This window comes from Euleptes europaea, chromosome 2, assembly GCF_029931775.1.
Source record: "Euleptes europaea isolate rEulEur1 chromosome 2, rEulEur1.hap1, whole genome shotgun sequence".
In the NCBI taxonomy this organism is placed as follows: Eukaryota; Metazoa; Chordata; class Lepidosauria; order Squamata; family Sphaerodactylidae; genus Euleptes; species Euleptes europaea.
Window position 1 is genome coordinate 107,571,908 of NC_079313.1, and position 24,502 is coordinate 107,596,409.

A 24,502-nucleotide genomic window follows, 5' to 3' on the forward strand; every position below is an offset into this window, starting at 1 on the left:
TCTCCCATAAGCAGAGCAAGCTCTGTAACCTTAAGTTCTCCTTGCATAAGACTGAGGGAAGGTAATTCCTGCTGATTCCCCTCCCCTTTTGCAATCCTGCATCACATAGCATACAGTACTGTTCTGCAGAATCCCCCCAGTTCTCAGCAGTAGCTTTATGGAAGGAGGGGTGCAGGAGACTGTTAGAAAAACAAGGTAGTAAAGATCTCAGAAGCTAAGCAGGGTTGCCCCTGGTTAGTATTTGGATGGGAGGAATACTCCAAGGAATACCAGGGTCGCTATGCAGAGGAGGCAATGGCAAACCACCTCTGTTAGTCTCTTGTCTTGAAAACCCTACTGACTTAAGTCAGCCGCGACTTGACGACACTTTACACAAATACAAAGATATGTATTGCAAACCTTGTTTGTTTGCCAGACCTTGGATTTAATTGTGTGTGCTTGGGTGGGGGGAGAGTGGGCTTCAAATTTTACCAAGCATTCACATCTCTAGCCCATCTTTCCATACACGTTTTGGGTTTTCAATTGCTGGGGGGGGGGTAGTTGTATATAATTAGAATACGTACCTATATGCTGTGATAATTCAGGGTGCATTTCTGCTCTCTCATCATCTGGTCCAATTCCAACCTGCTCTGCAGGCAAAGTGCCAGGGTTACCATTAGTGCTTGGAACTGTCAACATGACGTTAGAGTTCACTGGAGTGGTTACTACTGAGAGCACATTTGTGGAAGGAGTGCTGCCGGGTAAGCTAAGAGATACAGAGGCAGAAACAGTAGCGCCAACATTCAAATGGCCAATCCCAGAAGTGCTTTGTTTCAAAAGAGCAGGTGCTTGAGGTGCCGCAGCGTTACCTTCCAGTTCTATAGGCAGCTGCTCCGCTTCTAGACTGTTAGGGATTGGAACATCTAGTCCCTGGCCTTCCGCTTCTCCCTCCACACCGTATTGTTCGTCCCCTTTCTCAAAGCCATCCGTAACTTTCTTACATGCTTTTGTCAGCAAAAACTGACCAATTCTGTCCACCTTCCCCTTTCCTTTAGTCGATGAAACTGGACTGCGCCTATTGATAGAGGATCCGGGGCTATGCGCATGAGGGGAAACTACAGCTCCAGGCTGTGTGGCTGCAACAGAACACGGATCAACAGAAGTCTGAGAACTCATCTCCTCTGGGTTGAAATCTTTGACTTGTTGAATAGGAGGCTGAATAGGAGGATGTGAAGTGGTTGAAGGAACTGTGGATGGGGAAGAGGGAAGCTGTACAGGAGTTGCTAGTGAATTAATAACCAGTGACCGGCTAGTTGGCAAGCTTGAGATAGAGGTATTAGATGATGAGCTAGGAGGTGCAGGCCCAGATGAGAACTTTATATTCTGGGATAAATGCAAAGGACCAACAACTGCAACAGACTGTGGCATTAAATTAGAATTAGAAGTCATTGGGGTTGCAGGAATTGTACTTGGCTGAGACCCTTTCATAACCTGAATTATTGAGGATGAATTTATAAAAACTGGAGTAATGAACTGAGGTCGAGCATTAGACTGGACGGTTGTCTGTCCTTCAGAAGCCATTACTTTATTACCCACATTAGGCATGGTGACAACAGTAGACATTAACGTAGGTTGCAAATGAGAAGGCATCGGCGCTGACGAGTTAGAAGATGATGTGATAGGGTTGGAAGTTACAAATACTGTTATCTGATTGGGTGGGAGAGATGTGGAAATAGAAGCAGAGCTAACAGGCCTCTGAATTACTGGGGGAATATTCTGAGATACGTTTGAGTTTATGTCTCCCAGGTCTTGTTGCATTTGAGCAGAACAGGTTTCAGTGCTTGGGGGTAAGCTCAGGGAACAAGGATCTTTGCTAGAAGGATCCTGATGAGGAGGAAGAGGAGCAGGAATGGCAGTAATCTTTTTAAATTCCTCTGCACAAGTCACTGTTGGAGACACTTCAAGGCCAGGGAGACCTGGAGGCTTAATGGTTACATTAGGAGCTCCAGAATGGTCAAGAAGTTGACTTAAGGATGTTGGTGCCTCACGCATAGCTGGAGAGAGAATTGTCTTGTTTTCTTCCAGGCTGGGAAGCTTGTTGGCTTCTACAGAAGAGGTCTCTCTTTTCTGTTGCTCTTCATGGATTAGGATTTTGATTTCTTGGCTTGGAACACCTTTCATCTCAATGTTACGTTGATCTTTGTTCATTTGGGCAGCTTGCGTACTTGGACATGCACTGTCCTGAGAGCCACTGAAGCTCTCTTTGTTGTTATCCTCGGGAATACCTGCCATAACAGATACAGGTATTGCAGGGTTCTGAACAGACAACATTCCATTATTTTGAAAACTTCCAGGCATGGGCATTTGCAAAGGAGAAGGGCCAACCATCATACTTCTCTGTAAATCCATGTTCTGCATGAGTGCAGGATTCTGCTGAGGTGTCAAAGCTAATTTGGCTGCTTTTGAATTTTGCCTTCCAGGGCTTGGTGTGGTTTTCCTACTTGACCCAGGACTGGACCTTCTACTGTTGCTTGGACTGGCACGCTTGGCTCCCCCAGTATTGGTTTGCTTTCCTGAATTAATAGCCATAGGATCCAACTTGTGTGTTTGTGGGGAGATAAAGCTTGACTGATTGTTCATTGTGAGATTTGAAGGTGCTTGTCCAATGGCCTTCAAAGTGGTTGGATTAAGACCCTGCTGATCAAATCCTCTATTAAGGTTAGGCCTGGGAGGCAAAGGAATATTAATCTGAGGAGGGAAGAGACCTGCAATAGAAGCATTGAGCCTCTCTGGGGATAAACTTATTTCTGATGGCTCTGTGCTTGGGGGGCGGTTATTGGGAGTCTGAGGATAGTAAGGTCTTGGACTTGCCCTGTTTGGTGTTTTGGGTCTTGATGTTTGTGATGTGGTAGCAACATTCTGATAATGGTGTGAGTGAGGACCAGGAAGAGAACTAGGCTGCTGTTGAGGACTTGCACCTTGGGAAGCTGACAATGGAGAAGGTCCAGGTTTCGGCCCTGCCATCATTATCTGGTTTTGTGAAACCACTAAATGCGATGCAATGTTATTTTGAGTCCCTGATGTAGGAAGGGCTTCAGGCCCATTTCCGTCTGCAATAGAGGGTACTGACGGAACTTCTCCCAGTGGAGAACTAGTAGGGTTCTGTGCGTTATCTTGGTAAACTATCTTTCGCGCAGTATTCACTAGAGACGAATTGTTTGGCATAGGAATTCTTTGCTTGTCAGGAGATGGAGGCACTGCACCAGGACCTTGCAGACTAACCATAACTGACATGTTGCTCCCTGGATGCACTGGCATTCTTTGAGTCTCTACATTCAGAGGGCCCCTAGGTTGATGGACACCTTGAGGAACAGGAAGTCTGGCAGATTTAGGGTCCTGTTGCATCATGAGCATCATCATCATCTGTTGCTGCTGCTGTTGGGATGGGGTCTGCTGAGGTATTGGTGTAGGCTGCTGCTGTCCATGTTGCAAAAGCTGAGGTGGTATTTGCTGAAGGGATCTTTGTTCCATTGGCTGTGACGGGTAGCCTACAGACAAATATAAGATGAACATTCATTTATTGGAAATATGGAATGTGTCACTAAAATCCAGCTCCTTAGCAGAGGTCTGACAGCTAACCAATGTAAAACCTTTAAAAAAAAAATGTCCCAGATAATTAATGTGAAGCATTATTACAGCTAGAATTACTTAGCATATAAAATAAGTCTTGCTAAGACTTTGCAAAGTCCTTTCAGCATTCTTTGTCTACAAGCATGCGGATAAGACATTACACACTAGGACTTCCAAAAAGTATTCACAATGTTACTTATAAAAAGTGCCATCTGAAGCAATTACACTCCTCTAAGCCCATTAACTTTAATGGACATAGAAGGGTATAACTCTACTTAGGATGGCACTGTAGAGGTCCTTGAGTAAACTTATCAGTGATTAGAAGAGGATGAGTAATGGACTCGAGTACATGGGCCGTTTTCACAAAGATAGTAATTAAGTCTGGGGTCCTCAAGTTATTTTATTGGGACTAGTAATTATAAATTACATGGGAAAAAGTCAACCCAACTTTGCAGATGATACCATATAGACACCACTGAATCATGGCAATATCATATTGCAGAAATTGCAGGTATGCCGCAGATCACTATGGAATATTCAGCAACATGTAAGACACACAGATAATTTTTTTAATCCTGTTTATATGTGCTTGGAAATTGAGACCAAATGCAGCATTTTATGCACATGACAGAAAAAGATGTTATTGGGTACATATGCAGAAGTCTTTGGATGCACATGACAAAGGAAAAGCCTCTTTGGAGCCTGCTGGAGATGACAAGAAAAACCACATTTAGAATCAATGTTAATAGCTATGGCAACATCCCCGAGTAAATAACATCATTGTATTTACTGAATACATTAAAACCATCATGAAAATATGTGCATCACCTGGTGGTCTGTTTGTGAAGTCCGCAAGTTTATGTCCAGTGTTATCCAAATTTATACCTTGCTCTCCTGGCACCGATGGCTGATCTGCCTCTTCCAGACCAGCTGGGCGTGAATCTGAGGCACTAAAGACAGAAATATGTATGACTAATGCAAATTGAGTTCTTTGGGGGCGGGGGAAATGGCTGAAACTGATTTGACTTCTTAAATGGAAAAAAGTATATGACATGCTGTGCTATAGTCAGATGCTTATTATGCACAAAAAGTTTATCCACCCCTTGGCCAGATATGGTGAACACATTGTTCACTGACTAAACAAAGGAAGGGCAGAAGATTTTCTCAGTTGTAGATCTTTAAAAACTTTACTACAGTAAGAGGCAAACATGCCCGGCTCTTTTTCCTTCCAGGATACCCCCCCCCCAGCCTCATTTATTTATTTCTGTACCATCCCATTATAGCTGTTCTACTATGGACCAGTCCAAGAGAACTATAATGCAGTACAATTCCTGGGGTTAATAATCACGTATCACCTGAAAGGATGTGAAACCCATGAGGCAAGATCGTTTACTCAAATGTATTCAGCAGATCTCAGCAAATTAATGAAAGTATTCTCTCTCATGGTAAGTAAGCAGTAGATTATGAGTTACCAAAAAACAATTAAAGGAGATTTCACACAGGATCACAATGCAGGACTCACAATATAGAGTCCAACAAAATGAGCCACCTAGCTCAGTTCTGTCAGACACTGTTTCAGACACAGGTCTTCTACCAAGGAGATGCTAAATACTGAACCTGGCATCTTATATGCTCCAAACACATACTCTTGACTCCACTTTGGAGATTACACAGCGTTTCTTCAAAGAGACACCAAGGCATGCCTGGAATGCACGTATTACAGCAACCTTGCTCAAGCTAAGCAGGTATAGGTCTGGTCACCACCTGGATGGGAAAATTGCTGGGAATTCTCTGCATGCTGCCTTGTGTTCCATGATACAATGCAGGATATTAAATGAACACTGAAGGTGGGCCAAGATGAAAAGATTTTCCAGGTTAAATTTTAAAAAATCAAGGAAAATTGCTTTATCAGGAAGAGGTTCAGGGGCTCCATCCCAATGCCATAAGCAAAAACTGGTACATTCTGTACTGCTTTCTATTCATGCACCCCTGGCAGCCAATGGAAGTAGAATTGCTGACTCTTCTTATGATTGGTTCTCAGCAGACCACTAGAATTTAACACAAAAAGTTTGAGGCATGGAATGGTACAATGAAGTATTCAAAAGGAGAATTTGCTTTATATCAAATGCCATAAACACAATTGTTCAAATACACTAAACATCTCTTAAGGCCTTATCCACTATATAAAGAGGGATATTAAGTACCGTTAAGAACTAATTCCAATGTTCCAAAGCCAGGAAGTGCAAAACTGGGTAGCCACTATGTTGACTGCAAGATCAAAAAAAAAAACCCTAGGTGTTTTTTTATTCAAGGAAAATTGGTTTATCAAGGAAGGTTTTTTTCTGCTGATTGTTTGACATATTCTGTAAGCTACCTTGAATCTCAATGAAAAAGGTAGATTATAAATGATGTAAATCAACAAACATAAATAAATGGGCAGCACAATAACCTTAATAATGTGCTGCATCATGGGATAATGAATGCAACAAATCTCTACAGCCTTCTATAAACCATAAGCTTATTGGAAATCACCCCTTAAGCTTTGGACTCAACTAAATAAAATCATGGTTTAAAAGATAAGATTCTAGAAGATTAACATTGTTAGTCTGCTGTGGTAAAGATGACCAAGAACCTGATGGCTCATTAAAGACAGGGGAATGACAAAAAGGCAATTTATTGCTGTATAGTCTTTTATCAGCTATTGTGACCAGGAGTTTCTTCATCATGCCTCAGATGAAATTACCTCTTGTTTGCAAAGCCTGATGCAATCAAATCAGGAAATTTTTATGGTGCTAGATGATTCATTGTCTAATTTCAGATTTCCTACACAAAATGATCAATTGAAAATACTTTGTCTCAATTATATCCGCCTTAACTCCCATATTTCTACGGTTGACATTGTTATTAGGCAGAGGCAGCTGTAGACTGAGTGATGGTTTTCCTTACTGCTTCATGTCACTTCACAAAATTAAGGCTACTGTGCTGGGAATCAAAGGGCTGAATTGTTGAACTTGGATTTCTTTGCTTTTTTTCATTTAATTTGCCCTCCCTAACTTTACGCTTTAGCTTAATGGAGGTTCCGTCATTGCATTTTTATGTCAGATAATAATGAGTTGCAAAATATAAATAAAGGCTCTCAAGCTAATTCATAGTTCAAAGAACATGTCTGCATTGTGCTCTGTAACATCTTGTTCTTTCCCTGTTTGTTGATCGCAAACCCCATTCATGGCTTTGCGTAGCTCTACATGATGCCTCCTTACCTGATTAATGTGCTGTACTTGACAGCTTGGGGAAAACTGAGGAGTGTTTGTTTTTAAAAAGAAATGACTAAATGTGTATACACAGTGGTGCATCCCTACACATTTAACTTTGCTGTGTAATATCTTTTTTTTTTGTAAGTATGAGGGAAGTTGGGGGAAAGGCGGAGGCTCATGGGGCTATTTTGCAATTCTTTATTATCTGACATGAAAATGCAATGAAGTGTCTGGGTAGATACTGATGAATGTCCTCAATTTCTCTGAGCCAAAATTACGAGAAGGAACAAAGGGCAAAGTATTATCTAAAAGACCGACAACTCTCAGCTGAAGAAACTTCCATCTTAGCTAAGGGAGGAAACTTTGCAGTCACTCCCACCCAAATTCCAGTGGAAGACATCATTGCAAATGTAGAATCTGCCATTCGTAATCTACCTGAAGAAGATGCTGAGGAAATAAGAGGAGAGACAGCAAGAATTCTACGAAAAGCAAAGCCCCCTGCTAGCAATATAACACGCAAGGAGAGAAACGCCATCAAGACCCTCAATGCAGATCCAGAAATCATTATTCTACCAGCTGACAAAGGCAATGCCACAGTGATCATGAAAACAGAAGAATACAAAAAGAAGATTGAGGAACTACTGGACCCTGCCACATACAAAAAACTAAAACGAGATCCAACTTGCAAAATTACCAGGAAAACTAGCATTCTGATCAAGAATTCCACTCTTCATCCCGACACACACAGAAAACTATGCAAGACTGAAGCACAACCACCACGATTATATGGACTACCTAAAATTCATAAGGATTCCGTTCCACTCCGACCCATCGTGAGTGCCATTGGTTCCCCAACATATGAATTAGCTAAATATTTGACCACCCTCCTACAGGACCACATTGGAAAAACCACTTCTTACATCAAAGATTCAACTCACTTCATCAACAAAATCAGTCCGTTAAGACTCAATCCAAAGGATATATTAATCAGTTTTGATGTTGTATCCCTCTTTACCAAGGTTCCAGTAAAAGACACAATCTCATTGATTAACCAGATTTTTCCAGAAGATATAACAGCCTTATTTCACCATTGTTTGACAACAAGTTATTTCCTATGGGATCAAGAATTTTATGAACAGATTGATGGAGTAGCTATGGGAAGTCCACTCAGTCCAGTAATAGCAAACTTTTACATGGAATATTTTGAAAAGACAGCATTAGAATCAGCACCTTACAAACCTACAGTCTGGTTCAGGTTCGTAGATGATACATTTACCATTTGGAGCCATGGTGAAGAAAAATTAATGGACTTTCTAAACCATCTTAATAATATCCATCCAAACATTCAGTTTACCATGGAAAAGGAAATTGAGGGTAAACTCCCATTTCTTGATACCCTTGTCATCCGTAAAACAAACCTTCAGTTAGGTCACAAGGTCTACCGGAAACCAACTCACACAGATCGCTACTTACACAAAAACTCCAACCACCACCCCCGACAGAAAAGAGGAATAATCAAAACATTAATGGACCGTGCAAGACGGATCTGTGAACCACAGTTTCTCAAGGAAGAAACTAATCATCTAAATCACGCACTGCTAGCAAACGGCTACTCCAAGAATGAAATCAGAAGGGCCATTAAACCAAACAAAAATCAGAAAACTCAAGAAAAACAGTCTCCCATAGGAAAGGTATTCTTGCCATTTATTAAAGGAGTCACTGATAGGATGGAGAAACTTTTGAAAAAACATAACCTACAAACAGTGTTTAAACCCACCAAGAAAATACAACAAATGCTACGATCAGCAAAAGACAAAAGAGACCCCCTCACCTCTGCAGGAGTATATCGTATACCTTGCAGCTGTGGAGAAGTTTACATCGGGACCACAAAACGCAGCATACAAACAAGGATAAAAGAACATGAAAGATACTGCAGACTTGGCCAACCTGAGAAATCAGCAGTGGCTGAACATGGACTGACACAAACAGGACACAGGGTCTTATTCCAAGACACTGAAAGACTGGACAATTCTACCAACTATTTTGTCAGATTGCACAGAGAAGCCATTGAAATTCATAAACATCAGCACAACTTTAACAGAAAAGAGGAGAGTTTAAGAATGAATAAGGCTTGGCTTCCTGCCCTGAAAAACCTCCAGACAAAGACAGCATTCAACAATAGCCATACAGATTAGCTTTGGATTACACACATTAACAGATCACTTCAGGATACAATGGTTCCATATTAACATACCATACCCTCATTAGCACATTATCTTGATACTTACAGGACAATACTTTTGCAGGACAATACTCAGCTCAAACCCAACCCCTTTCTGACTATATATTACTCTTCCTACACCCTTGACACTGAGAGACACTGTCCTTCAGTGTTACCACTCTGAAGATGCCTGCCACAGTTGCTGGCGAAACGTCAGGAAAGAAAATTCCAAGACCACGGTTACACAGCCCGGATAACCTACAAGAACCAATATTATCTAAAAGGCCTATTAGACTAGGGCAAGGTAAGGCAAGTATCTTATGGCAGTATTACCTTTTGTGTGGAAGAAATCCAAAGCAATAGGGCCAGGGTGATCTCATAGCAAACCTGTGTCTGTCCATGACAGGCACAAACATAAAGTTCTCTTGTGCTCCACCCACCTCAAGTCTTTGTAAGAAAGGTGGGCTATAAATAAAGTAGATCAAAGAGCCACGGAGCACAACTGAAGGCTCCCTCAGTGGGAAAGCCTTAAAGCTCAAACTTGCTGTGATGTCTGAGTCCCAAGAAACTGGAAACCAAACCCTCAGTACTGTACCTACTGCACAAGGGGAGGAGCTGGGAGAGAACACAAGCAGAAGTAGCATGTCAGATCCAGAGTAAATTGACAATTTCCACTGATTTCCCTTTCCTGCTTGCAGACCCCCTCATGCCATTCCTCAGGGTCTTCTATCCCCCAAGAGCAGAGCTTTCTTGAAAGAGTAGCCTGAAATGGGAAGGAGGAGGCAGGAAAGGTCCATTACACTGATAGACAATTTAGTCTGGATCCAACCCAGTGTTTGTGCCTGTAATGAACAAACCAAGGTGGGACAGGATGTCTGAATGTCACCACTAGCTGCAAGTTATTCTTCCAATATTTGCTACTAAAATCAATAGGTACACACACCTGTACCCTAAGAGCCTAACTACACAGTATGTTTCTTCACTTGCTTTCCCGTGTTCCCCACAGCCACACAATAGCTGTGGGGAACGGATTCTTTTTTTTTTTTTTAAAAAGAACCTAAACAGGCTCAGAATGGTGCAAGTGGAAGAGCTCCTGACTCTCCCCTAGCAGTTTTCTCACACAAAAACCCCATGGAAGGGGAGTTATTTAAACCAATTTTGCTTTCGTGTGTGCAGATACTTCACGTGGAGCATCCAAAGCAGCAAAATAACTCCCCCAACGTGGTTTTCATGCAAGAAAACTGCTGGAGGGGGAGTAGGAGGAACTCTACACACCCCAGCACTGTTCTGAACCTGTTTGGATTTTTTTTTAAGCAGTTTCCCACAGTTGCTGTGGAGAACACAGGAACACAAATGTAGGCAAATGAAGCAATGTATCATGTAGTTTGGCTTCCAGTCATGTATTATCATACACCTGAGCATCCTTCTTCCACATTAACTCTCAGTATCTTCCCTTATTTTCTCTCTCACCATTCTCAATTTAGCTATTCCTGTAGCTAAACAAAATACTGATCCCTTAAAAAACACTGGGGGGCAAGGGTTAGACAAAAAGTATCAGAAACCAGCAGAAATGTTCTTTTTTGCTGCACCTGTACAATCTCATTCCAGATCAATGCTTCCAGGTCATGTCTTGATGTTAGTACCTCAAGGAGCAAAAGGTTCAGTGCTCTGATTTCAAAAATTAATATGAGATTGTGAGAAAATAATCAGTTACTTCCTTTCCATTAATGGATGATTCATTTGATCTAAGATCTTCAGTCAGGCCACACTAAATTATTGTTTATTATTATTATATGTATATATACCTATATATTTTAAATTTTACTTTATTTCTAAATTTGGAATTAACCTTTTAAAATTTTCTTAACCATGTCATAAAAAATCCATGTATACACACTTTTGTATTACATTCAGAATACTTAACACTTTTTATGGCCCTCTCTTTACTTTGTTTCTTAGCTCCTTTTTCTCCCCTTTCATATTTTCTAAAGGTAAAGGTCCCCTGTGCAAGCACCGGGTCATTCCTGACCCATGGGGTCACGTCACATCCCGATGTTTACTAGGCAGACTTTGTTTACGGGGTGGTTTGCCAGTGCCTTCCCCAGTCGTTTACACTTTACCCCCAGCAAACTGGGTACTCATTTTACCGACCTCGGAAGGATGGAAGGCTGAGTCAACCTTGAGCCGGCTACCTGAAACCAACTTCCATCGGGATCGAACTCAGGTCATAAGCAGAGCTTGGACCGCAGTACTGCAGCTTACCACTCTGCGCCACGGGGCTCCCTCTTCATATTTTCTACCATCACACAAATAACCAGCAAATCCAAAGAATCGCTTCAACTCTTCTTGTATTGAGAACAAACTCTGTAAACTGAAGCTGATTCAAACTTATGACCCCTTCCTTCCTTGCCCAGTACTTTTGGGGTCAGTTTCAGACTGTCTTCTCCTTCACAGCCTCTGTACCCAGAAGTACACCAGAGCTGTAGAACAGATCCAAGATTGAAAATGGTTGTGGGATGTAAAATATTCTTATTTATGAAAGTAAGAATTTCTTGTGAAACATTCTGAAGAAAATCAATGGTTAGTAGGCCCATAAAAATCTCTACACATAACAGTGTTGAAAAAGCACCCAGGAATAGAAACAGTTTAATAAAATATAAATCAAACCGATGACCTACTGACCACTGGACAAAAGGGCAGGAAGTCTGAATGTATATACAATTTGCTCAGTTTCCATTCTTCTTGTGACTGCTTTTTTTTGGGGGGGGGGGAGAATTAAGGAAATCTGGCGTATCGTATAAACCTTACAAATTGCCTCCTTTATGCAGTTGCAGATGGTGTGATCCTGAGGTCCTCTCTTAGGCTTTACTCCATGTAGAAGGTGTTTAGGTCCACTACATATCTGAACTAACCCATTACACCTCATAAGAGCACTGAATTCCAGTCTCATGATTTTTAGGAATTGCTTTTGATATTGGAATGCTGTATCCTAATTTGGACACTGCAATTTATTAACCAAGATTAGGGACCATGTCTAACATGCTGCAAAATACAGGGGTCAATGTAAGTACATGAACTGTATGTGATAGTTATTATCTTAGACACAGTCAAGGCAACGAAAAGCATGCTGGCTCTGACCGAGTGTCAGGGCAAGACAGAAGCTTCTCCCACCATTGTTCCTGCAGTTATCACTAAGCAGTCAGAGGAACTCAATGCCTCTGACTCTGCCCTCTCAACCACTGACACTACAACCTTCATGGGGCCAGATAGTTTCTGAAGGAATAAGGAGAGCTGGCACTCATGTGTGCACCCAGAAAGGTGACAGAGGGACCAGAAGTAAATAATGTTTTCAGGCGCTGTTGCGTTTATAATGTAGGAGACACTGTGGAAGCAGCCAGCAGCCCCTCCAAAGCACTCCTAATCCTATCCCTATGATCCTTCTTCATTTATACACTTAAATCCTCAGCAGAGGGGATGCATATTAAGAGGGGAGAAATCTAAAAGTACTCTTTGGTCATTCACTGTGGCTAATAGACCAATGAAAAGCATCTCTTCAATGCCCTTCCGCTGTTGCTGCTTTCGCGAATTACTTCTGCACCAGCTCTACTAACTGGCTTTTCTCCTGGAAAGTGTCGGCTTTTGGAATTCTAGCTTAACAACTAACACATATACACATAATGAAGTATTTTTACCAAACAACTTCTTTAATTCTTTGGCATAGGTTGGAGAATCCAGTGGCAAAACTGCTACTGTGTTGTAATTTGGAGGCTCTGGATAAAATAACCATACCGCAAAGCTATGAGCAATTCACACATGACTAATAGTGTTCAGCCATGTAGGAAACAAAAGTGTTTTTAAACCTACTTAATTTGTTCTACTTGCTGATTATTCTTCTTCTTCCTTGGAGGTTTTTTCTTCTTGGGTTTATTGGCATTTTGATTGTTCGGTTTGCTGCTTACACCAAAATGTCCTGCGGATATATCACTTTGTAGCAAGTTTACTAGTAATGGGCTTGTTAGTGTGACATCTTTGTTGACGGGAAAACTGGGATTTTGCCCACAGGACATCTGATTTCCGTTTTGCGCTCCACCAAAAGGAGTGCTGAAAGACATCCCATGTCCAGCAAAATGGCCTCCCGGTGTATTGCTGTTTCCTTGCATCCCTTGCAAGTGGGGCGGCACCATGTTTCCTTGCTGCATAGAAACATCAGGTAGCATTTGTGTCAAGTTTACATCACTGCCTGTTGTAGTGGTAGTGTCACCCAGTTGCTGAGACATGTGAGGGTTAGGGCCTGTGGGCCTCAGAACTTGTCCTTGATTCCCCAAAACCTGAGGATTGCCATTCCCAGGGCCTTGCTGGGTCATCATCTGCCCTGTGAATTGCACCATGTTTCCTTGCATATTGGGAGTTGGTCCTCTCATTATCTGAGCTGGCCCCGTCATGACGTTAGACTGGCTCTGAGCGTTAAACGGTTGTTTATTTCCTTGCATCTGATTGGTCATCATCTGCTCCATCATTGAGTTTTGGGGCAGCAGTACCTGGCCTTGGGGTCCCATCATCTGATTGTGCGCAGCCATCATTTGCTGTCCTTGCTGGGGAATCATCTGTTTGGGTGGGGTCATCCTCTGTTGCACTGGACCAAGATTTTGGTTTTGAGGTGCTACCATCATCTGGCCCTGTGGCATGAGCTGAGCTCGAGAAAGTATCATCTGATTTTGTGGATTTAGAGATCCCTGAGGCTGAATGTTCACCATCTGTCCTTGGGAGGACACTATTTGTTGGTGCATCCCCATGAGCTGAGACTGTGGTCCTTGTGGAGGCTGTCCTGGCATGGTGCCCATGTTTACTTGTGGAACTCCACTTGAGCCTGTCTGCTGGTTGTTTATATTGCCATGAAGTCCCATTAAATTGGTCTGCATCATATTCGGTGGGCCGTGTTGAACTTGCATCTGACTTTGGGAAGGACCATTTCCTTGACCACCTTGAAAACGCATACCATTCAAGTTAACAATAATATTATTAACTGAACTGCAATCAACATGTAAATTAAAATAACTTTCAAAAATCAGCATACTGAATGTTCACAATACCAATAGTTACGGAAGTACCCATGACAGAAGGACTGAAACTGACATCATTTCCATGTCAATTACACATGATCAAAACATGCAAATTTGAGATGTTACAGCCTAGTGAACTTGCATTAAAAACACTATAGAAGTCAACTGCCATAAAAGTTTCTTCCCCTTTTCTCTCAAACAAGTTCACCATTGAGATTAAGGATTCTATGGGCTGGATGCAACCAGGTTTTCCCCTGGCAAAAAAAGGAGGGGTCCCCTTTGATTTCCAAAAGGCTGTACTTGGAATCATGAGACCTGCATGAACAAAAGCCATGATGGATTGGGTGGGTGGGTGGGTGGGTGGGTTTAAGAAGAACTGGGTGAGATTGAACAAAAAAACTGGCTGGATGCAAACCTAAATTATTTAACACAGCAGTTTGTTTGGGCTAAACACACTTCATTTACAGCTTCCGTTTGACATTTATAATGCACCAATCATTTATAAATACTGAACCTTCTCTCATATCTCTTTCCTAATTTACAGCAACTGGATAAGTAATTCATCAGAATACAATTAACAGACCTGTGTGTTGTGCACTTTGACTTGTTTGTAGTTGAGATGTTCCACTATTTGCAGGTGTTCCTGGTGCTGTAGAAGGCACCTGACTTTGCATGAAGTTCTGATTTGTCTGTCCTGCAGGAAAGCCAGGTGGGAGACGCTTGGGCATTCCTGGACAGAAAATGACTTTGTCCATTAGATAGCAGTTTCTATAAATACAGTTTTGTAATCTAAACTCAGAGGAAAGCTAAGGGAAGGGCAGCGCAATCAGGAGTCAAACCATGTGAGGAAAGACTGAGTATATATAGCCTAGCCCTACACAATGCAGATCAACAGGGTACACTCCCTCCTTTTCTATGCTTTCCTTTGTTTCCTTTCACATTCCTTCCATCTCCTTTTCCGCCCTTCGTTCTGTCTTGAGTCCTTCTGTTCTTAGCCCCCAATTCCAAGCTACATCACCAGCTTGTTTCTAGGTGGGCTAAAAGCAAGGGGAGGACTGAGAAGATGCAATGGTGGTGAGGCATTGGCAGGACAAGCCATGTTACAGCAACTTCCCACAAAGTCTAGGCCTGGGGTGTTAAACTCAATTGTTAAGAGGGCCGGATATGACATAAATGTCACTTGGTCGGGCCAGGCCATGCCTCACCAGCCCAGATCAAGAGTGGGGGGCAGTGGCTGCCTTGCAGGCCAGATAAGAGCTCTCAAGTGGCCGGATCTGGCCCTAAGGGCCTTATGTTTGACACCCCTGGTCTAGCCACTAACAGTTGCTTAAAGGGTAATGATGCTGCAACCTGACTCAGTTTGCTTGAAACTGTTTCACTAATATCAATACTTTCACCACTAGCAGAAAGGAGGGGGGAGTCCTAACTATGAGAAGTAAACAGAGGGAAGAGATCGCAAATGAGGAGGGGGAGGAAAGAGGATATACACTTAGAAAATGAGTCTGGCACCTAATTTTTTTTTGCGCTGGCTCCTGTAGTTAAAGAAAATTTGTCAAGGCCTGCTGACAAGGTAATCTGGATGTGGCAGGAACTAGGAGGAAGGAGTGGGTTTCCCTTGCTGAGAGTAAGGGCTCAGCAAGGGAAACCCACTCCTTCCTCCTAGTTCCTGCCACATCCAGATTACCTTGTCAGCAGGCCTTGACAAATTTTCTTTAACTACAGGGGCCAGTGCAAAAAAATTTAGGTGCCAGACTCATTTTTCAGTCTTCAGCGTTTTGGATTTTAATTACCAGGTTTTCGAATTACTGCTACTACAAAACCTACTCCTAAGCTCTTCATTTCTCATAATTTTACTAAAGCAATTACAAAAGTGCTCTAGCATATCAACAAATATGATGGTAACCTTAGTTGTCTTCACCATGATGAAATGGTAACCTTTAGCCCTAGCTTTACTTCTTCCCAATTTTTCATAATTCCATTATTGCTTTAAGAATCTCTATTTAATTGATATTGGGGCCAGTATAGAAACATCTGGTTACAGAATCAATTCAGCCATCCTTTGCTGTTGAGAGATGCTACAATAAAATGACTGCTGAAAATACTAAACATCATAATGAAATTTCTAGGCGTCTTGGTGTTCTGGGATTGGTCAACCCCCATCTTCTACTTCTCTCACTCATACACACCAAATAAAATCCACTGTACATAGACTTATGGAGACTCTAGTATTGGCTTCAACTGGATTCCATTATCAGAACCCCTAATTCTCACACCACAACTTATTTCAGTTGGGTACCTGTAACTGAGCTGAGGCAAACACATGGTTAACTCAAAGTTTTCTTGGCCTCCTACAAAACTGAGGTCTCCCATGTAAATGAAACTTTATTTAAAAAACATATATGGATGCAGAATTAGCTTTACTCTTTCCCCCTCGTGGCAACCACGTGGGGGAAAGGCATCCTTTACTTTCTCACTTTACTTTCTCCAAAGGTACCAGGTGATAAGACTCGACTGCAACTCTTTGATTATACAGGAATAAGGTAAAGGTCCCCTGTGCAAGCACCGGGTCATTCCTGACCCATGGGGTGATGTCACATCCTCACATTTCCTAGGGAGACTTTGTTTACGGGGTGGTTTGCCAGTGCCTTCCCCAGTCATCTTCCCTTTACCCCCAGCAAGCTGGGGACTCATTTTACCGACCTCGGAAGGATGGAAGGCTGAGTCAACCTTGAGCCGGCTACCTGAAACCAACTTCCATCGGGATCGAACTCAGGTCATGAGCAGAGCTTTGGACTGCAATACTGCAGCTTACCACTCTGCACCACGGGGTTCCTATACACAGGAATAGCAGAACATATAAACGTCTTGTCCAAAAAACTTCCACATATACATTATCCCATAGTGCAATGCTTTAGCAGTGAATTCTCACGTATTAAGTTATGTAATTAGCTCAGTGGATGTGGAATAACTCATCAGTTTGCTAAACAGACTAGGCAAATACATATTTTAGTTAAAGAATGACTTACCTCCTAACCCAGGATGTAAACCCTGTGGACCCTGGTTTTGCTGTTGCATGACCATGAAGTTAGGAGGCACGGTTCCCTGCGGTACCATAGGATTACGGCCAGGAGAATTTACAGGCTGTTGAAACCCTTGGGAGAGGGCATTACTCTGGGGAGGCCTTGGTCCCATCTGCTGCTGTGCTTGGTTAACTGTTGGGGAGGATGCCGGAGATCCCTGCTGAAAGGAGGAGGGGGAAGAGGCAGGAGACTTGCTGGTCAGGTGGGGTTGCTGTAGGGGTGTAGGGACCCGTGAGGGTCCTCCCTGAAGGTTCTTCATCTGAGGAGCAGTAAATTGGCCAGAGTTGCTCATCTGAGGAAAGTTTGTGTGTGCCTGGGAAGCTTGTTGGCTTCCAAAAGGGTACGGAGGTGGAGGGTGGGAAGGTGTTTGTACTGTTGCTAAAGACGGTCTTGCTTGGAGTTGCTGCTGCATTTGTCCAGGCAAGGGAGCCTTTTTCCACCCCTGGTTAACTGTCAGTGTGCCCATTGTCCCTTGGGATGGAGTAGGTTGAACTGTTCCAGAAGGCACCTGGTTCCAAGCAGGAGGAATTGGAACCTGACCTGGGGTTGTAAATGAAGGGCGAAGACCCTGTTGTGGTTGCTGGTGCTGCTGAGGGGGGCGTGGCTGCAGTTGTTGCTGCGGCTGCATCTGTTGGAAGTTGGCTGGGCTTATTTGCCTGTTAACAGGAATTGACTGCACAGAATGAAGCTGAGGCATTACCGATCCGGACGGATGATTCTGCTGTTGGATAGTCAGTCCTGATAACAGTGGGTCCACAGCATCTATTAAAACAAAATGTAGAAATAATGACAAGCTGCAGGTGGTCAAAGTACAGCCAATAAGGATCTCTGAAAATGTGAGCTTTGATGAGAACCAGAATATTCACTCATAACATTCTTCAACAGATCTTCACCAGACTTCACATTAGGAAAGCGATGAACACCACCAAAGCTAGAAACATTACATTACTGCCAATAACTGCTACTGTGCATAGTGACTATACAGTTGAACTTTGACACCAATGTCATAGGCGGCATCACTTCCATTCAGGTTTTTTGGCCCCAGCATTTTCAATGTCTTTTTCTATACATTCATTTATATTTATAGCTGAGTGCTGAGGATAACATTTCATTGATCTGATGAATGTGTTTATTCCACAGTAAATTAATTAAAGTGCCATTCACTCATTTTTATCAATTAATGTGGAACCTGCAAGAGGAATATTTCAAAAACTAGAGGCTCTTTCTATTCAAAAAAAGCAGTATCGTTCAGTACTTTAGATCAGGGGTGTCGAACTCATTTGTTACGAGGGCCGGATATGACATAAATGTCACTTGGTTGGGCCGGGCCATGTGTACCATAAAATTTAATGCCAGTTACCGGAGATACAAACTTTATAGAAGGCACAGGCAAAGCCTATTTATAATACTATTTTTTTATTTTTTTTAAATTAAAATACAAATAATAACACTCTTATAATATTTTCTTCTTTTTAACAGTCCTTTCCTCAGGAGTGGGGGGGGGGACTGTCCCAGCTGGGGAGCCCACAACGGGCTTGCCAGCCCAGATAGGGATGGGGAGGTGGCTGCCTCACCTGTCTCAAGGGCCGATAAAAGCTCTCAAGGGGCCGGACTTGGCCCCAAGGCCTTATGTTTGACACCCCTGCTTTAGATTGTATTCCCAGGTTAACATGTACAACAGGGGGGGGGGGCGGAACAGAAATACACATCTCTAGATATACTTATGCAAGTAGAAGACAACTGCATTTAGTGTTAGCCTCATTTATGTTTGGGTACCTGACTGAGAGGCCGGCCGAAGAGTCCTGGGTTGCAGCTCAGTGTTAGCTGAACTTGTCATCATAGATGAAGGCACATTTCCACTCTGCTGCATCATGACCGCTGCAGGATTATTTATTCTTATTAACCCTAGAAATGTAATAATATTTTTCACTGTCTTGAGGATGCAGTTAGTCCTACTCCAATATCAAAGCACAGCACTGTACAGATGTGAAAAACTTCAATCCTGCACTGAAACTTAGAAATTCCAATCTACGCTCTGGATCCAGGGAAAAAATGTATCTGGACTAGAAGGAGGAAGAATGGCTGCAGGAACATATTAGTTCTTGGGTTTGCTGGATCGCCTCACGGGGTCCCTAGAAACAGTCAGAAATTTCAGGGCTTATCAGGCTGCCCTGGGAGGCGACACTTAAAGGCTCCCTGGAGTGGCTAGTCTCCTTCCACACACTCCTGTGTTCCCTGAGACAGAGGCTGACACATGGAACCGCAGTTGCTTGCGGCTGCTTATGCCAGTTCCAAGTAACAGATCCAATATAATTTTACCAATGCAACAATACAAAATATGATGCCCTTGGGACTCTCTTTCTAGAATGCTCCGTATACCAAGGCATTATATAGTGCCTTCTGGCTATCTTTCTCTCCTTTTACTCTTTTTGCAGGCAAAAAAAAATATTACTTTATCGTATATTTAAAAATTTATATATCCCACAGGCTCCTGAGGCACCTTCCAATCATAATGGTTAAAAACTAACAATTAAAAAACCCACAAAAACAAACAGCAGTGTTCTCACTCATCTCTCTCAAAAGAGATTTATTTCAAGAAAAATCAATGGAAAAAATTGTAACATTTTTCATAAAGTATCATAGCTAATTTTTAAAAAATTGTACTTGCCTTGGCTACTTTGCATGGGAAATCCTGTCTCCATTCGGACTGAATTGCCTGGTCCAACAGGCCCATTAATCCTCACCTCTTGCCCTCTGTTTTGAGCTAATGCTAAATTGATAGCACCTTCACCTGTGATCGTGTCAAAATGAGAAGCAGAACATAATGGCTTAGTCCAACTAGTATATATTTAAAAATACCATTTTGCTGATATTAATTGAACTATTAGGACAATATGAAGCTTGTACATTGCTTGGTCTCCAGTAAGGTATCATTTGAGAGCTCAGAACTAAGGTATCATTTGAGAGCTCAAAACTAAGGTATCATTTGAAAGCTCAAACTATTTTTAAAAGAACTTTTATGCCATCCATCAGATTGTTATGGGTGCAGAGTCTGATATGCAGTCAGAGCTTCCCTGCCAGCAAATGTTTCTTCATTCATTCTGTAGAAGGAAGGATTCTGTGTGTACATGCACTCCTAAAGAAATCAAATGTACACGAAATCTCCGGAGCAAGGTACTTCTTTTTTCAAAATAAAGTTTCATCTCATGAAGCAGAAGAAAATAATTAGCAGGTAAAATTTAAGCAGAATTGTTGACATGCCAGTACTAGGACTCTGGCAGCCTCCAACACAGAGATAAATAGTAATAGAGAAAATTCACAGGCCTGGCGTCCACACTGCACTTGACACTGGCAGCAGCATTTCTGTAGCACATTTCCCATCCTTGTCTTTAGTCATACTATTTAGCACCATTCAATGGCTTGGATCCCAGAGGGGATTTTTTTAGGGCAGAGGGCAATTTTCACTCATCTCCCCTCTCACTGCAACCATCAAACTTCCCAAAACTATTCCTGGGAATCTCCTGCCTCCAAGGAACAGTATTTTTTGGGGGGAGGGAGGGGAGACAAGAAAGTCATGTTGCACAGATGGAAATCTGTTTTGACAATGGAAATCCATGGGATTCAAGTCACTGTGTGAATATTAGCCACATGCAGCACTACTTTCTTTTGGCAACTACCAACAATGTGGAGCAGGCACATGGGATGCTCACTGGTTAAGTTCAGATGCAAGGCCAAAGCAATGGTCTGCCACTATGTGAATGGGCTCTCATGCAATTTCCCCCCTCCTCACAAGGGTCTATGAAGGCCAGTATTGTCTGGTCTAAGGGGCATCAGTTATCCAGGATCTTGGACAGAAGACTTTCATATTACCTACTACTTGATCTTCAACTGGAATACCAAGGATCTTCAACTGGAATACCAAGGACCTTCTACATGCAAAGCAAATACTGTGCCACTGAACACAGCCTGTCCCCTAAATAAATGTAGCTTTACTTGTCCGTGAAATAAATTAGCAACTCCCTCCCCCAATACTGCATTGTTCATTGGATGTATTATGCTAGTCCACTATCTCATAATGCACCATTAGCTCAATGAGAAAGGTGGATGATAAACGAAATAAAGTTACACCTAGGACTGACATGATACGCAGTAACTAACAATACAACTTGGGGCAGGAACAGAACAGGCAAAATCATCACAAAGACCTGTGGCAAGAGTAGTATAGCCTACCACCAAATCACAAAATTAAAATGCTCATGAACTATACCATTATCTGATGTTATCGTTCCTTTAACCAAATGAATGAAAAAACTAATTATCTCAAATGTATTTCTTAACTATCCTACAAAGCCCACAAAGTAACTTTAACTACCTTCAATTTGAACCGAGAGAATCCCCAGATCTCTAAGTTGTTGATTGTTATTTTGAGCCAACATTCGTAGTCGTTCAGCTGCTTCACGAGGAATATTGAATGTAACACGGACGCTGTTCCAGGGTTCCACCTTCCTCAATTTTAACTTGTTAGAATCTTAATTAAGAGGAGGAAAAAAACATAAGAAAAATCAGCAAATAGCAAAGCTACTTACTTTGGTATAAAGTAAGGATTAGCAAGGATCTCATACTTGTATTCACTGCTTCCTATCAATAATCAATCTTCTTAAATCAACAAGAGTACCTACAAGAAGAACTCAGTATATTACAATGAAGGCAGTAACTCTGGGCTACCTCACATAAAGACCTTTCAATTAATCACTTAAGTATATATCTGTGCACATGGGACAGCTGACAAATCAATTTCAGATGTTCTTCAGTCAGAAAAGCTGCCTATCTGCACGAACAAGAAGGCATCAGATCTCAGCACAGTGAACTTATGCTATCTTGAAGACACATTCTGGAACATTCAAGATCATAGAAACTGCCACAGCTGGGATTCATGAGCTAGCACACATGGACAAACAACATCCATAAATGAAGAAATCAGCCAAACATAATGTCTGAACCAGACCTACAATATACCTTCCCTGATTAAATCTAAACCAAGTATCAAGTTGCCTTGAACCAAGAGGAAAGGTGGGATACACGTGTTAATAAATAAATAAATACTAAATATCAAATATACCCATAAAATTAGAAACTTGATATATTACATGTTCTACTTATTTCCAAGTATTTAGTGATCACTCACAGTAAAATGGAAATGGTTCAACATAGCCTTGTAACCTGGACCATCAAACCTTTTAGCGAAAGTAAAGATTCTGAATGGAGAGAGTGTTTATAGTGAATAATAACATCAGTTTTGACCAATGTAGAACTGGAGCTTACCGAACAATTTAATTATTATAAGCATGTTCTCCAACACTGGGTAGTATAAACCATGGCAAAACAAAAATTTAGCAGAATATTGCTGGAAAAGCAAGTTAAAGTATCATAGGACAGGTTGCATAACACTGTTAATAATATTTAGGGATACTAACCTAGCACAGAATATTTCAGTATACAAGGATAGAATACCTCAGTAGGAAAACCCAAATAATTTCCTTCACTTGAAGAGGGGCATTTATTTCTTTCACTTGGACAGCTAAAGTACAACCAGATCACTTTATCTATTCAGTGCACAAAATTCTCAGAGGCTGCCATAATGAGTTTTTTCCAAGGCAAGAAACAAATGGCTTCAGTCTCCCCAAGGTAACTCAACTCCCAGGATTTATTCTCTGCTCACTGGAAATAGGAACCATGGCATAATTTAATAGCCATAAATAAGGAGAAGTTCAATGGCCTGCCCACAACCCCACTTGAAAATTTAATAAATAGATGAATGATAAAATGTTGAAAGAACAGTAATATAATCAGAAGGTGATTAAAGAACGTGAGTTGCACCCTATGCAGAGCTTTCCCACTTTCCCCTGAAGCCTGCTGAGAATTCCCAAAATCCTTCTCCTGAGGGCCAATGGACACTCGGGGTCAGCATGGGGGACCTGAAATGGGAAGGTGGGATCAGTGGAAATCTCATTCTTGCAGAATAAGGCGTAAGATCCAATCACCTATGCCTGCTGCTTATGATAGCCATATCAAAAGTGTTACCTAAAACAATATGGACAATTCTAGAGTAACTTAATTTTTAAACAATGTGTTACATTTTCAAGTTAAAAGATACAAGACAGTAAAGTACCCATGAGTAAAAGGCCAGGCACGTCATGCAATATGATGCCCAATTTCTGTTTGAAGTCATCATCATCTATATTCCCTTTAAAAGCTAAAAAGATGGTAGAATCTTCAGAAAGGCCGTCATGATTTATCTCATCTTCCTCCAGTCCAGAGTCAATATCCACTTCCATGTTTTCCATAGTTGAAGAGCACAATGAGGAGTAGTTATCTTTTAAGCTAGGTATGTCACCCCAAACCATGGTTATATGATTTGCTGCAGTGGAAGCTACTCAGGTATTAAGAACCTATAAAAAAAAGTTCAGAAATAAATTGTTTAATACACATATGAAGAGGCATCTAGGCAAGCACAGACTATTGTTTCTACTGCTTATATTTTATTGTTAATAGGTTTAGACAGGGGTACTTCTATTCATGTATCTCGTATGTACAAACCTGCTTCAATATACTTTAGATCTTATTTAGCTGCACTGACTAAATGATATGAAAGACTCAATTTAAATTTAAAGTTACTGTCGAAGGATTTTGCCCAAGTTATAATACAGCACAGGATCAGGAGACAGGAAAATATTAATGCAAGGCACACCTTTCCCTGCAGTCTTGGGAGCCAAACATGAACCTACTGTTGCTTAGAGTATAGCTGCCAACCCTGCCTGGTGTAATAGCCAAAGGGTAATCAAGCATAGTGCCAGTGCAGAACCAATACACATGTAACTAAAGCTTTTTCAGAGGCAAATAGGTCAGGGCTGGAAAACACTGCTTCCTTTACGTGGAACTGTCTACATTACATGTATTATGGTACAAACCAAATAGGTCAGGGATGGAAAGCACCATTACATGTATTATGGTACAAACCTCTACCTCAGGGGTGTCGAACTCATTTGTAAGGAGGGCCGGATATGACATAAATGTCACTTGGTCGGGCCAGGCCATGTGTACCAAATCAAATAAATAAATAAATAACATATATTTTACTTAAAATACAAACAAGCTTACAGCAATAACACTCTTACAGTATTTTTCTTTAATTATCATTCTTTGATAACTGACACCTCTTGCTCTGAACCACTGCATCAAAATCTGGAGTCAAAGTCTGTGCTGTAGCAATTTTGACCA

The 24,502-nt window shown here is 41.6% G+C and overlaps 1 protein-coding gene across 1 annotated transcript in view; it reads right to left on the bottom strand.

Annotated features, from left to right (window-relative positions):
* The window catches only part of NCOA6 (nuclear receptor coactivator 6), a 30,832-nt gene extending 7,159 nt beyond the window's left edge, over window positions 1–23,673 (bottom strand). Inside the window, exons 1-9 of the mRNA XM_056845555.1 lie at window positions 23,394–23,673; window positions 21,597–21,752; window positions 19,893–20,015; window positions 19,001–19,129; window positions 17,171–17,986; window positions 14,728–14,874; window positions 12,949–14,065; window positions 4,438–4,559; window positions 564–3,527 (exon numbers count right to left, since the gene is read on the bottom strand). Of these exons, the coding sequence (XP_056701533.1) occupies window positions 564–3,527; window positions 4,438–4,559; window positions 12,949–14,065; window positions 14,728–14,874; window positions 17,171–17,986; window positions 19,001–19,129; window positions 19,893–20,015; window positions 21,597–21,752; window positions 23,394–23,628 (5,809 nt within the window). The 5' untranslated portion in view covers window positions 23,629–23,673. The remainder of the gene's footprint in view (window positions 1–563; window positions 3,528–4,437; window positions 4,560–12,948; window positions 14,066–14,727; window positions 14,875–17,170; window positions 17,987–19,000; window positions 19,130–19,892; window positions 20,016–21,596; window positions 21,753–23,393) is intronic.
* Between the last annotated feature and the right edge of the window lie 829 nt (window positions 23,674–24,502).